Source organism: Columba livia, chromosome W (genome assembly GCF_036013475.1).
Source record: "Columba livia isolate bColLiv1 breed racing homer chromosome W, bColLiv1.pat.W.v2, whole genome shotgun sequence".
In the NCBI taxonomy this organism is placed as follows: domain Eukaryota; kingdom Metazoa; phylum Chordata; class Aves; order Columbiformes; family Columbidae; genus Columba; species Columba livia.
Genome location: NC_088641.1, coordinates 22,893,948 through 22,908,301, shown reverse-complemented (window position 1 = coordinate 22,908,301; position 14,354 = coordinate 22,893,948). Strand labels below are relative to the sequence as shown.

The 14,354-nt window shown below is 40.4% G+C and overlaps 1 protein-coding gene across 10 annotated transcripts in view; it reads right to left on the bottom strand.

Annotated features, from left to right (window-relative positions):
* LOC135577193 (splicing regulatory glutamine/lysine-rich protein 1-like) overlaps positions 1-11,828 on the bottom strand; it is a 101,329-nt gene extending 89,501 nt beyond the window's left edge. For 8 of the 10 annotated variants that reach the window (XM_065045049.1, XM_065045054.1, XM_065045047.1 and 5 more), the window contains exon 1: positions 11,260-11,828. In XM_065045049.1, the coding sequence (XP_064901121.1) occupies positions 11,260-11,420 (161 nt within the window). In that variant the 5' untranslated portion in view covers positions 11,421-11,828. The remainder of the gene's footprint in view (positions 1-11,259) is intronic. The other 2 variants (XM_065045048.1, XM_065045053.1) reach the window with 1 other exon arrangement.
* Positions 11,829-14,354: the final 2,526 nt, after the last annotated feature.

Here is a 14,354-nt window from a genome sequence, read left to right as displayed (position 1 = left end):
CAGCAAGGCCTTTGACACTGTCTCCCATAATATACTCCTGCAAAAGCTGGTAGCCCATGGCTTGGACAAGTGTACTCTACGCTGAATTAAGAACTGGCTGGAGGGCCGGGCCCAGAGAGTGCTGGTAAATGGGGCTGCATCCAGCTGGCGGCCAGTCACTAGTGGTGTTCCCCAGGGGTCAGTGTTGGGTCCAGTCCTGTTTAACATCTTTATTGACGATTTAGATGAGGGGATTGAGACCATCATCAGCAAATTTGCTGATGACACCAAGTTGGGAGGGAGTGTTGACCTGCTGGAAGGCAGGAGGGCTCTGCAGAGGGATCTGGATAGACTGGAAAAATGGGCTGATTCCAATGAGATGAAGTTCAATAAGGCCAAGTGCCGGGTGCTGCACTTTGGTCACAACAACCCCCTGCAGCGCTACAGGCTGGGCGCAGAGTGGCTGGAGAGCAGTCAGACAGAAAGGGACCTGGGGGTACTAATTGACAGGAAGCTCAACATGAGCCAGCAGTGTGCCCAGGTGGCCAAGAAAGCCAACGGTATCCTGTCCTGTATCAAAAATAGCGTGGTCAGCAGGACAAGGGAAGTGATCCTTCCCCTGTACTCTGCATTGGTGAGGCCACACCTGGAGTATTGTGTTCAGTTCTGAGCCCCTCAGTTCAGAAAAGACATTGAAGTGCTGGAGCGGGTCCAGAGAAGAGCAACACGACTGGTGAAGGGACTTGAACATAAGACCTATGAGGAGAGGCTGAGGGAGCTGGGGTTGTTTAGTCTAGAGAAGAGGAGGCTTAGAGGTGACCTCATCACTCTCTATAACTACCTGAAGGGAAGTTATAGCCAGGTGGGGATTGGTCTCTTCTCCCAGGCAGTTAGCAATAGGACAAGGGGGCATGGGCTTAAACTCTGCCAGGGGAAATTTAGGCTGGATATTAGAAAGAAATTCTTTACAGAGAGAGTGGTCAGGCATTGGAATGGCCTGCCCAGGGAGGTAGTGGACTCGCCGTCCCTAGAGGTTTTTAAACTGAGATTGGACATGGCACTTAGTGCCATGATCTAGTAAACGGACTAGAGTTGGACCAAGGGTTGGACTCGATGATCTCTGAGGCCTTTTCCAACCCAGTCGATTCTGTGATTCTGTGAGGTCATGGGAGAGAATGAAAGAAAGGCGTTTTTTTGAGACCAATGGAATGCCAAATTTGGAGCAAAGTTTTACCATATGAATTCCATACCTCTCTTGGGTCAAGATTTGTTAAGTAAATTGTAAGGTCACGTAACGTTTTCTGAGAATTCTGTTTAGTTGCATGGCCTACAAGAAACGGCTGGGATGGTGCAGATCTGCTTGCTGCAAGTGAGAAATCTCCAAGGAAATTTTGAATGCTCTATTTCCACTAGTATTAACAGCCAATGTTTTGATAAAGCAAACACTACAGTAATAGAACTGAAACAGGACTTCGATCCAGTAAGGGAAAACAATATCCAATAAATATGACAACCAAAATGGAGTTAGAAACTTTGATGAATAAATTTATGAAAACCTTACAGGCTGACTGCATTTGATTGGACTTGCAGATTTGTCTGTTTATAGCTACAACATAGAAACAACCTGTGGCTATTGTGGGACAGTATGATGAGATTGCTAACAGACTGATATACCAATTGTCACTCTAATCAAGAAAATGTAGGGAATGAATTTAAGTCTTAATAGGCCATGATCCTTTTGTCATATATGTACCATTTGTGAAATTTAATTTTGATTTTTTGTTTGTAATCTATGTCCTTGTAAATTGCAGTAGCTGATTTTCTTAACAGCACAGCTTTTGGCATGCCTAAATGTAAATTGATGCAGAACCTGCAAGTCACAGACACATCAGGTCACAGACCATACTTGTATTTGGTCTGATCCTACATACTTGCACAGTTTTTATTGATGGTTCTGGGAAGTCTCATAAAGCTGAAGTGGTCTGGCGTGAAGATAACAACTGGCATCATTCTGTAAAAATTATTGAAGGTTCAACCCGATTAGCAGAACTTGGCGCAGCTTTACATTACTTAGAGATTTTTAAGGAGGAACCTCTAAATTTAATTTGTGATTCTCAGTACGTAGTCAAGATCCAACGCATGTATCTGATTCCGAACTTGTTTGTTTGTTTGTTTAAAAAAAAAAAAACAACAAAAAGGGGGAGAAGTAGGGGAAACACCACAAAACCAATTTTCAAAAGCACTGTATGTGATGAAACACTTTGCAAGTATGACCCAAAACCATGCTAAGTCAGAAAGAACCTACGTTAGTTATGGTCAAATCACTAGTTAATGGTCAATGGAAAAGGCCACATGAATTGATAATCTGGGGAAAAGGTTATCTTTGTTTCACTACAGGCCAAGGATCGAAGTGGATTCCCACGAAATGGGTCAAGCCATGGCTGAATAAAGACAACAAAGATTCAACGGATGCAGATGGACAGGAGGGAGATAAGTTGTGAGGACTGTTTCAGATGTAAACCATGAATCCTAATTCAGTGTTATAGATGCTCACAGACCTAGTGATCTAGAAGCCTATTAGCAAGCAGGTGGTATACCTTCTGTGGAGAATGGCAATTTGAGCAAACAGCAGGAGAGTCAAAAGGGCAATATTACATTTAGATAATTAATACAAAGATGAGGTAAAATTATGAGACATTCCTACCATAGTATCTATTGCACTCTTTCTCCCTAGTCTAGCAGCTAGTAAAGCTTTAGGAGACATATCAAAGTTAAGCTGTTGGTCTCTTAAATAGGTTAATCTAACTTCGGAGATACTAACTCAATTAATAGTAGATGTTGATAGTATTAGGCATGCTACTCTACAAAATCACAGTTATAGATCTTTTAACTCTAGGTCATGGTTGTGAAGAATTCGAGAGAATGTGTTGTATTAACTTGTCTGATCATTCTGAATCTATTCATAGTACTTTAGACAAACTAAAACAGCACATTAAGAAGATTGTCATAGTAGAATTACGGTTTGACAAATGGTTTAAAAACTTGGGAATAAGTGGGTAGTTGTTTGATCTTATTAGCTAGGGCTTAACTGCATTATATGTAATTGTAATTATGTTGTATAATCAGGTGTTGTATGTTGCAGTGTATTTCAAAGATGATTCAGCGTGCTGTAAATAAGGCCTGGCTGGTTCAAGAACAAAAGGGGGGAATTGTGGATGGGTTTCTGTTAGATGGAGATTTGTTATTGAACTAGCCAGGCCCAAAGGAATCTCAAGGCCAATTTGAAAAGCTGAAAACAGGACCTGCTGTGGGAGTGAGGCATTTCTACAATAACAGGGCCTCAACAAAACGTAAATCAATGGACCTATCAGCGATGAGATTCCAGCGCATGGACAACTCGTGAACATAGATGATATCCAGTCAGTGAATGCATGCCTGGAGCGTGGACGCATGATCAGAGAATAGTTGCATATATAAGGAGGCTTGTTTCTGTAATAAATGGCTTTGCGTGATTCACATTGAATCAGAATGCTGAGTCCTTTATCTTTCCAACATACATGGGCTTGGAGGATGCCTCCCTCCTACCTATTTAATAGCCTCTGTGTATTCTCAGTTGAGAAAACTGAAAAAGCACTGAAAGTTTTGCAAATGGCAACCTGAGGAGCACTTGTTTAACAATGACACCAATTCTCTATTCTCAACGTGGCAATTCAGATCTCTAGACAAATCAAGACCATACAGATATTCAAAACTTCAGGAGTATTTCCTCAGACTTCGATAACAAAATATCACTGAAGCTGACAGCAAAGCCCCACTAAAGCCACCCTCTTCTACACAGAAGTGGCAAATCCATACCAAGGCCTTGATTTAGTAACAACTCTTAGTACATTAACTAATTCCCTTACACAGGTTGTGTATTTATTTTCTATATATTTTTAATATATTATTTTCTGTTCTTGTTGACTGTTTCACCCTACCTAATGATAATTTTCCAAGTCATTTTCATATGCACCTTTAACTTTATGATATTTAAGTCTTTAGCTTCAGGAAGAAACCATATCTCATTTGGTAAAATTAGAAACCTGCAATTCAGTCATCCTATTTTCCTCAAGATGTAAGCAAAAGGGAAAATACTGTATGTACAAGTAAATTTAAAAACCCAGCAACACAGAAAAAATGCTTGGCAGTAGTAATGAAATGGAATAAAAGGGGTCTTTGAGAACTGAAAGCTACCTACAGCAGTCTTTAGGAAACAAGTCTTACAAGGAAAGGGTTTTAAATCTCATTAAGTCAAAGTTTCTTCGGCAAGTTTTTTACACCAATTTTACATCAATACAGCACACAATTGCAACATAAAACATAAACTCAGCTAGTCTCTTTAAGATTTGATAACTAAATACAAATTACTTAAGAGTAAAATGAGTGGATAAAAAAAAATACCACCTCTTTTCTCACCTCCACATAACATATTTGTTTACTGATGTTATTAATCAAATAGGTGCTTTCAATTTTTAGATTTAAGTTTCGATGGAAAGCCTTCCAGAGAGCAGAACAATATATAGTTGTACAATCAAGTCAAATTTAAAATTTTCTTTTAAGAAAATAGGTAAATACAAACAGCCACCAGTAACAAGCATCTCTGACTCACTAAAAGATGATTCATGTAAATGGTTTTTCAATAAAAAGAAATATTGCTTTCAGTGCTAATGAAGCCTCACTGACAGGCAGCTAAAATCAGGATAATGATCATATGGAAACAACTTCTTCAGTGACAAGAGTTCCAATGCCATCGACACTGAATCTGAAAGTGGACTACTCACAGTTCACACAGGACTCTTTGGAAAATAACAATTAAGTAGCCAGATACATCATCCCCACTCCCCATGAACCTTCTTTTTTTTCATTCAAGTCAGCAGTAGGGTGCTGCACAAATAATTATAGTGGAACAGTGTTATCAAAGGATTTTCCTATAAAGTTGAAATGAGCACCTGATCAAATTCACCACTTCTACAAACCTCTTGGATTGCTCTGACAGAGCAAAATATCAGAGGATTAGGAAGAAAGAAAAAAAAATCCAAAGCTAACATATAATGCTCAGTCTTCCAAGAATGGGAAAAAATATTTCAAAAATAAATTATCAAGAGCAATGTTCCAAAATGGTCCATGTCTTTGACCAAGTTAATTCACAAATACCAGAATGAGATTTATTTCCTTTCAATCAATTAAAAGTAGTTTTGTTGTTAAAAAGTCTGAGTATTTAATACAATCAGATTTTATGGATTAGACTTCCGTAGATTAAGAGAAAAAGTAGAAGGCTGACAAACGTGACTGACTTGGAAAAGGTAAAGGATAATTTATACTTTTATTTGGAAAGACCATAATGCTGGATTAGAATAAAGGGGAGTTTATATGTTTTATAAAGTGTGCGCATGCACATACATATACATACATTAGTCTATATATTCTGTTTACTGTTGAGAATCAACAGAACAAGTTCATATCCATCAGAAATAAACATGCCAAACAAAGGCAATGGGATTACAAATATTACAGTAAAACTCTTAACTTGAATGCCCTTTTTTAATATACTCGAGATGATGCATACAGAAGAGAACACATCACTCTGCTCTGCAAACTCATGCTTGACTAAGTAAAAAATGGTTTGTGTGTATGCTCAATATTTGCAATACAGAATTAGAGAGAAAACACATTACAATTCTACACAATGCAACATGTAACTTTACTTCACCACATTGCTTTATCTATAAAAAGGTCAGGATAATACTATTTTAATATTATGCTATATATTATTATTGAAACAAAAACTGTTGGCTTTATTAACTGTGTGCTTCTCTACAAAGGTTAGCAAATTGGATTCCAGTCTCAATGAAAACTTTTACTTAACTTAGGTAACACAAATATTCTGAAACAACTGAAAGCTATCATGTCACCTTCCTGTTATTCATCAGCATGAAATAAATTTAAAAGAGCATATTAATATTTGTCATTCAGTAGCCAATATCCATGAAACCTGAAAATCACTAATTCAGTTTACTGAATTATGTTTTTCAGTTAGAAACCAGATTGAGAAGTGAGCTTCCTGCTGTTCCATGAAGGCAACAAAAAATCATGCTCTAGAATACACCGGAAGTTTGGATTGCTTACAGAAATGTTTTTAAAACTAAGGCTGGGATGGAATGAATTTTTGTCTGATGTTGACTAATGTAAAAAGCAAACTTCCTTTTTAATTGAATTAATAGAAAGAATTTTTTTTTTTCAAAAAAACTAAGCCTTAAATCGTTAAGTACAGAAGGAAAAAAATAGGAGCAAATTATTTTTAACAAATTGCAAACACCTATTGTAGCATCTTTTTGCTTGGCAAACCTTTGCTACCCATGCACTTGTCAATGAAATCCTGTTTTCTGAACTTACCATAATATTTTTAAAATATATTTTCAGAGTCAATAGGAAGCTTGTTTTTACTGTTTCACAAAAAGGGCATTAGATTAAATACTTATTTTTTTTTCCAATGTAATAATTTGAAAGTTAGGTCAAATGTCCAGAAGTATTTGGCAAATAAATTAATATTTCTAAAAGTTATTCATAAAAATTGTATTAGGTTGGTGCAAAAGGAATTGTGGTTTTTGCATTGTTGAAATTTGCCGCTTGATATTGAAATACATTTTTAAATAAATGTGGTTATGTTATACATCATTTTAATGCACTTTTCTCACTTTGTTTTTTTGCTACTGATTTATTACTTGCTGTTTATTTTATATTTATTTTCGACTATGGAAATGATGTTAGACAAAAAGCAAATTCAAGTAATTTTCTTATTCGAGTTCAAAATGGGTCGTAAAGCAGCGGAGACAACTCACAACATCAACAACGCATTTGGCCCAGGAACTGCTAATGAACATACAGTGCACCTGAGGTTCAAGAAGTTTTGCAAAGGAGACAAGAGCCTTGAAGATGAGGAGTGTAGTGGCCGGCCGTCAGAAGTTGACAATGACCAAATGAGAGCAATCATGAATCCTCTTACAACTACCCAAGAAGTTGCCAAACTCCACATCAACCATTCTATGATCGTTCGGCATTTGAAGCAAATTGGAAAGGTGAAAAAGCTTGACAAGTGGGTGCCTCATGTGCTGACCAAAAATCAAAAAAATCATTGTTTTGAAATGCTGTCTTCTCTTATTCTATGCAACAATGACGAACCATTTCTCGACTGGATTGTGACATGCTACAAAAAGTGGATTTTACACAACAACCGGCAACAACCAGCTCAGTGGTTGGACTGAGAAGAACCTCCAAAGCACTTTCCAGACCAAACTTGCACTAAAAAAGGTCATGGTCACTGTTTGGTGGTCTGCTGCCAGTCTGATCCACTACAGCTTTCTGAATCCTGGCAAAACCATTCCATCTGAGAAGGATGCTCAGCAAAACCATGAGATGCACTGAAAACTGCAACGCCTGCAGCCAGCACTGGTCAACAGAAAGGGCCCAATTCTTCTCCACGACAACGCCCAACTGCACATCGCACAACCAACGCTTCAAACGTTGAACGAATTGGGCCACGAAGTTTTGCCTCATTTGCCATACTCATCTGACCTCTTGCCAACCGACTACCACTTCTTCATCTGGACAAGTTTTTGCAGGGAAAACGCTTCTACAACCAGCAGAATGCAGAAAATGTTTTCCAAGAGTTTGTAGAATCCTGAAGGACGGATTTTTACACTGCAGGAATAAAAAAACTCATTTCTCATTGGCAAAAATGTGTTTATTGTAATGGTTCCTATTTTGATTAACAAAGATGTGTTTGAGCCTAGTTATAATGATTTAAAATTCACAATCTGAAACTGCAATTACTTTTGCATCAACCTAATAAATAAAAAAAAGAGTAAAATAAGTAATCACAATCCTACATCCGATCTCTGAAAACTAAGTTAATAATTTAGAACTGACATTTACTTCATTATAACCTTGACATTTCCAAGTCAAACCCTGCTATGGTACGGGATTTTAATATTTTATGTGTATACACAGACTGGTAAAATTTTATACATAGGCACAAACATTACTTGCATACAAATGTCAAGAAAATTTCTCTTTGCCTTAAAACCTGCTATATAACTTAGTGAAAAATAAGAGCAACAGCTATAACAAAAAAAATATATTAAATCAGGAGAAAACAACTGCATTAAGTGTACTGTGGAACAAGTCCAAAGTAAAAATATAAAAAACTGTACAAAAATCACAATAAATCTATTAAAGACTTTTTAAAACTTGGTAAGGTTGTTTTATCTTCACATGAATGGATGCCTTGCACATACACTTTATATACATATTTTTTATATATATATATATATATCACTTTTATTTTTTCTGAACGGTCCTCATTCCAATCTAGGCAAGTATAATCGAGTAACAGAAAAAAATGGACAAACACCAACTTTTTTGGTATTTCAGACTTTAAAAAAAATTGGAATTTTATTCCTCTGTCTTCTTTGTATTAAAACTGAAGTATGGATGTGAATGGTTCCCCCTGGCCCTTTCTGCTATTCCTATTTAATTTGAATAAATGGTTTGAAAGGGCATGTTTGTCACTCACTTCCTAACACAATATATGCATTAAGAAAAAAAAAAATTTTTTCCTCCTCTGTTCTGTTGGCCAGTATCTGCTTGGGAAACAGAATGAGGTTCATAAAATAGCAATACTATCTCACATCTGAGCTGATCCCTTGCATGCAGCTTACATAATGAGGACAGCTAAAATTTAGATAAATGTGTAATGTCTGCAATTAACTGCAAGCATCTTATTGGGGGCATTTCTGAGGACAGGGCAGGAACTGTTCCTCTGTTAACAGCTATGCTGGCTTCTATTTGAACGGCTATTTCTCAAAGAAGAAATGAGCCTTTTGAACAAAGAGTTGGTCCCATCGACACACATCACCCAGGCAGTGCAACCTAGCTAACAGCTGAGCCTGGGGTGCTCTCACCCAATCCCCCACCACTTGGAATGAGTCTGATCGAAGAGAAAGGCAGGCCACAGAAAAGAGGTTTTCGGCGAGAGGGGTCAAGGACAACGGAAAGAGCTTTTTCAAATATGTGGCAGATAAAACTAACACCAGAGGCAATGTAGGCCCACTGATGAATGGGGTAGGTGCCCTGGTGACAGAAGATACAGAGAAGGCAGAGTTACTGAATGCCTTCTTTGTCTCTGTCTACACTGCCAGAAGCTGTCCTGAGGAGCCCCGTACCCCTGAGGCCCCAGACGAAGTCAGGACAATGGAGGAGTTTGCCTCTGTTGATGAGGACTGGGTTAGGGAGCAATTAGGCAATCTGTACATCCATAAATCCATGGGTCCAGATGGGATGCACCCACGGGTGCTGAGGGAGCTGGCTGAGGTCATTGCTGGACCACTCTCCATCATCTTTGCCAAGTCTCGGGAAACGGTAGAGGTGCCTGAGGACTGGAGGAAAGCAAATGTCACTCCAGTCTTCAAAAAGGGCAAGAAGGAGGACCCGGGTAACTATAGACCGGTCAGCCTCACCTCCATCCCTGGGAAAGTCATGGAACAACTTATCCTTGGTGCCATCTCAAGGCATATCAAGGATAAGAGGGTCATGAGGGGCAGTCAACATGGCTTCACCAAGGGGAAGTCGTGCTTGACCAACCTCATTGCCTTTCATGAGGACATAACGACCTGGATAAATCATGGCACAGCGGTGGATGTGGTCTACCTTGACTTCAGTAAAGCATTTGACACAGTCTCCCACACCATCCTCACAGCTAAACTGAGGAAGTGTGGTCTGGACGATCGGGTAGTGAGGTGGACTGGAAAGTGGCTGAAGGAAAGAAGCCAGAGAGTTGTGGTCAATGGGGCAGGGTCCAGTTGGAGGCCTGTATCTAGTGGAGTGCCTCAAGGGTCAGTACTGGGGCCAGTATTATTCAATATATTCATCAATGATTTGGATGAGGGAATAGAGTGTACTATCAGAAAGATTGCTGATGACACCAAGCTGGGAGGAGTGGCTGACACGCCAGAAGGCTGTGCTGCCATCCAGCGAGACCTGGACAGGCTGGAGAGTTGGGCAGGGAAAAATTTAATGAAATATAACAAGGGCAAGTGTAGAGTCTTGCATCTGGGCAGGAACAACCCCAGGTTCCAGTATAAGTTGGGGAATGACCTATTAGAGAGCAGTGTAGGGGAAAGGGACCTGGGGGTCCTGGTGGCCAGCAAGATGACCATGAGCCAGCACTGTGCCCTCGTGGCCAGGAAGGCCAATGGTATCCTGGGGTGTATTAGAAGGGGGTGGTTAGTAGGTTGAGAGAGGTTCTCCTTCCCCTCTACTCTGCCCTGGTGAGACCACACCTGGAATATTGTGTCCAGTTCTGGGCCCCTCAGTTCAAGAAGGACAGGGAACTGCTGGAGATAGTCCAGCACAGGACAACAAAGATGATTAAGGGAGTGGAGCATCTCCCTTATGAGGAAAAGCTGAGGGAGTTGGCTCTCTTTAGCTTGTAGGAGACTGAGGGGTGACCTTATTAATGTTTACAAATATGTAAAGGGTGAGTGTCAGGAGGATGGAGCCAGGCTCTTCTCGGTGACAGCCAATGGCAGGGTAATGGGTTCAAACTGGAACACAAGAGGTTCCACTTAAATTTGAGAATAAACTTCTTCTCAGTAAGGGTATCAGAACACTAGAACTCCTTCTCTGGAGACATTCAAAACCCACCTGGACACATTCCTGTATAACCTCATCTAAGTGTTCCTGCTCCCGCAGGGGGATTGGACTAGATGGTCTTTTGAGGTCCCTTCCAATCCCTAACATTCTGTGATTCTGTGAAAAGAGGGGAAACGAGACCTGCACCAGAAAAGCACTTCGGGGCAGCCTAGGAGTATGCTTTTCACCAGGCCTTAGGCTGTCATTCAGTGCCGGCAGCCCCTACCGGGTAGCCACGGCCCTGGCCGCCACCACGAGAACACAAAACCCGCCGCGTTTCCACAGGCCACTCCGGAAATGCCGCGGCTGCTCCCCTCCTCCGAACCGGCACCACCATCTTAGGTCCGGGTGAAGCCCCTTTCCCCTAATGCTCCTGCCCCGCGTATAAAACAGTGAGACCACGTGACCCTCCCTATGTAGGAGATTCTGATGCCCACACTTAAGATGGCACATAGGGCCTTCTGCCTCTTTCTTCCATTCTCTCGACCCCTCTAGGTCTTTTCCTCATTCCAAGTCTCTATCGTTCCGGAGGCCGGCGCAGACTCTACTTACTCCGGGGGATAGAGGCGCAGCTCCTCGATATCTCCCAGGAAACCGAAGAGAATCCGCATCTGCTCACTGGTCACTGCCGAGGACAGGTTCGTAACCTGGATGACAGACGTGGGACCCAGGGGGAAGCCGAGCGGCACCCCGATCCCTCCACTGTTCATCATGGCGGAGCCTGCACGACTGCTCCGCTCGCGGTGGTGCCACACACAGCTGGAGAGGCAAGCCTGACAACAGAGAGGAGCGCGCGGCGCCTGCCAGAGCGTCCTAACACGCGGGCGATCTAGCGGCAAACTCAACTGCTCTCTGGAGATGTTTCTAGTTGAGCAGCCGTCCTTTTTGTATCGGCTGGGGCTCACGGGGCGCCCGAGCTCCGTGCAGACGGGACTCCGAGCTCCGCTACGAGGACACCCCTGCAAGAGGGGAGGGGAAAAAAACCCTCTCTCCGGTTTCTCAAGGAGCCAGCTAGGCCGCCGGGACCAGGGCGGAGCCGCGTCTCCCCCTCCCCCAGCCTCCCCTCACGCACACGCTTGCCCCAGGCTGCCAGGGGACCGGACTGCAGATCCTGGGGGGAGGAGTCGCAGGAAGGAGCAGCCCCGACGACCGCATAGCGGAAGAAGCGAGCACGATGTCCCGGACGCAGCGCCCTGCTGGGGTGACTGAGGCGGTTAGATAGCTCCATCACACGTAGGGAAGGTGCATCTGTAAACGCGTCTGCCTAATCCCAGCATGAACGGGGCCTGAGTACCTTCTCAACTGGTTTCCTTGTTCTTTAGCAAAGCGAAAGGCTTCTTATTTTAAAAACAGAATACCAAAGAGTGTAGGTACAAAACCTCACCTTTAATAGGTCAGGTTTAGCTCTGTTAATCGATTTGGCATGAGATCCACTGAATGTTCTGCCAGCAAATTAAAGCAGATTTAAGATCCAAGTTAAATACTTTCAGCCATCCTGATAACTTCTTAATTAACTTAAGCTTAGAGAAGTTTAACAGGAGGATTCAAGATCTTTTGTTATATATTATGCAAAATTAAACTCTAGTATGACTATTCTATTTATAAGAATATTACTTAAAGATTTCCTGTGTTTTGACTAGTACATTTCATCCAAAGATGGTTAGCAAAAGTGTAGAAGTTATTACTGCTTTGAACATTCGTGTCCTTTCTCCTTGCATCTCTCAGTGGAGAGTACCAGAAAAATTAGCTCTAAAATTCAGAAACAGAAAAATTCTGTGCTGTCAGAACTGGCTGGAATACCCTATCTCAGGTAAAGCCTTTAATAGTAAATATGAAATTCTGAGCTACTGGTCTCCTTCCCAAAAACAAAACGTAAGCAAAACACTGTTTAAATTTGTCAGTCCCTACCACAGGACAAAATTAGCTTGGAAAATAATATAAGAAAAACCTTAATTTGGGTTTCAAAAGAATAGCAAGAAAAAATGAAGCAATGCCAAAAGCCATGGTTAAAAAAGGCTGCCATTAAAATGCCAGAAGCAAACAATGAATCTGTTTTAGCCAAACTGTTCAAAATTTTAAAGTATTTAATAGCCACTCTGTCTCCTATAATAAAAAAACAGCTATTGAGGAAAAAAAGTTAAATAAAATGGGTAGATATGCAGGAGGGTAATGTACAAGCAGTGCTCTAACATCAACTTCTCTCTAATCAACAGTTAACAGATGTGCCCTAACATCTTCTTACAGGATGCTGTAGGCCAATAGAAGACTTTACCTGTGATCTAAGTGCTGGATTAATACACGTAGGGGCTTCTTTTCAGTTTTGCTCACCTGTTTTTTACTTATAATAACTGGATTGTTGCACTTAGATTCAGTAAATAAATTATTTCATTTTACCTTCACCTTATTTGTATGAGCAATAATGTCAGGTTAACTAACAAAGACTAAGGTATTCCATGCCTGCAGTGCAGAAATCCTTAAACTTCTCCCAGCTGGGGTTTCCAACATCAATCTCCTGACAATCCAAGCATTAGATTTTGATTGGGCTCCAGTCCTGGAATTCTAACCATGATTTCAGAAAGCCCTTTGCAATTGCGGAGTTATCCAGAGTTGATGGGATGCTCAAGAGAACAGCTTTACATTAAATTCTCAAAAATATGCATTAACACCTTTCCTGGAAGAGGAAAGTTATTACTTGATAATTCCTATTCTTAATGTGTTAAAAAAAAAAGTACAAACTGCTTCAAAGAGAACTGATTTATCAGCAACCATTGAGTAGTCAAAACATATACATTCCCTTTGTTCTTTCCCTTTCCTTCAAAGTTGCTCCAGAAATTAGGCTGAGTGGGACTTTGCAATTCATAGGGTTCCCCTGGTGAGCAGTTTTCAGTACTGTGAAGGAAAATGATAAACTATCCACACATCAACAGTATGACTGTTCATGAGGAGAAATAAGCAATCCTTTCTGAAAACTAAAAAGTGGGGTTTCTTTAGTGGTACAGGGCAAATCTCAGATTATGGAGCATTTGCTTGCTCTTACAACAACATACATTTTTTTGTTTCATTAATCAGCCGAGTTTTTCCTGTGTATAGAAAATAATATTCCCCTAAAACTGCATAATTCCCTCTTCCTTTTAGCTTCTGAAAAAAACCAACAGCAATACATTACCCTTAAAGAGATCATGAAACTTAAATTCCATGCTACGCATGTGTAAAAAGGTAAAGTCTTTAAACAAAAGCAACCTTTTGTCTAAGATTGTATTTCCTGGTTTAAAAAGCATTTACTGGGAAATGTTAATTGCAAATAGCATTAGCAAAATATTTGCAATTCAGGAGGAGGTTACAGTAAAACCTGTTTTAAAACAAAAAAGGAGAAAAGTCCTTACAAGAAGTCACCTTTAAAGTTGACAGTGGGTAGTCTATTAGAGGCAGACATCAGTATGGCATTAGCTGCACTTCCATTCTTAGGGAATGGAAATCAAATGAGATAAGATAAAGACAGAAACATTAGAAAGCCTTCTTTAAATTGAGCCTTAAAGACTTCCAAAATAATGTTATCCACAGATTACATATATTTTATTAAAAAAAAAAAAAAAAAAAGTTTTCAGCAATTTACAAAAGGTAAAATTTAACTTTAGATTCAACTACTC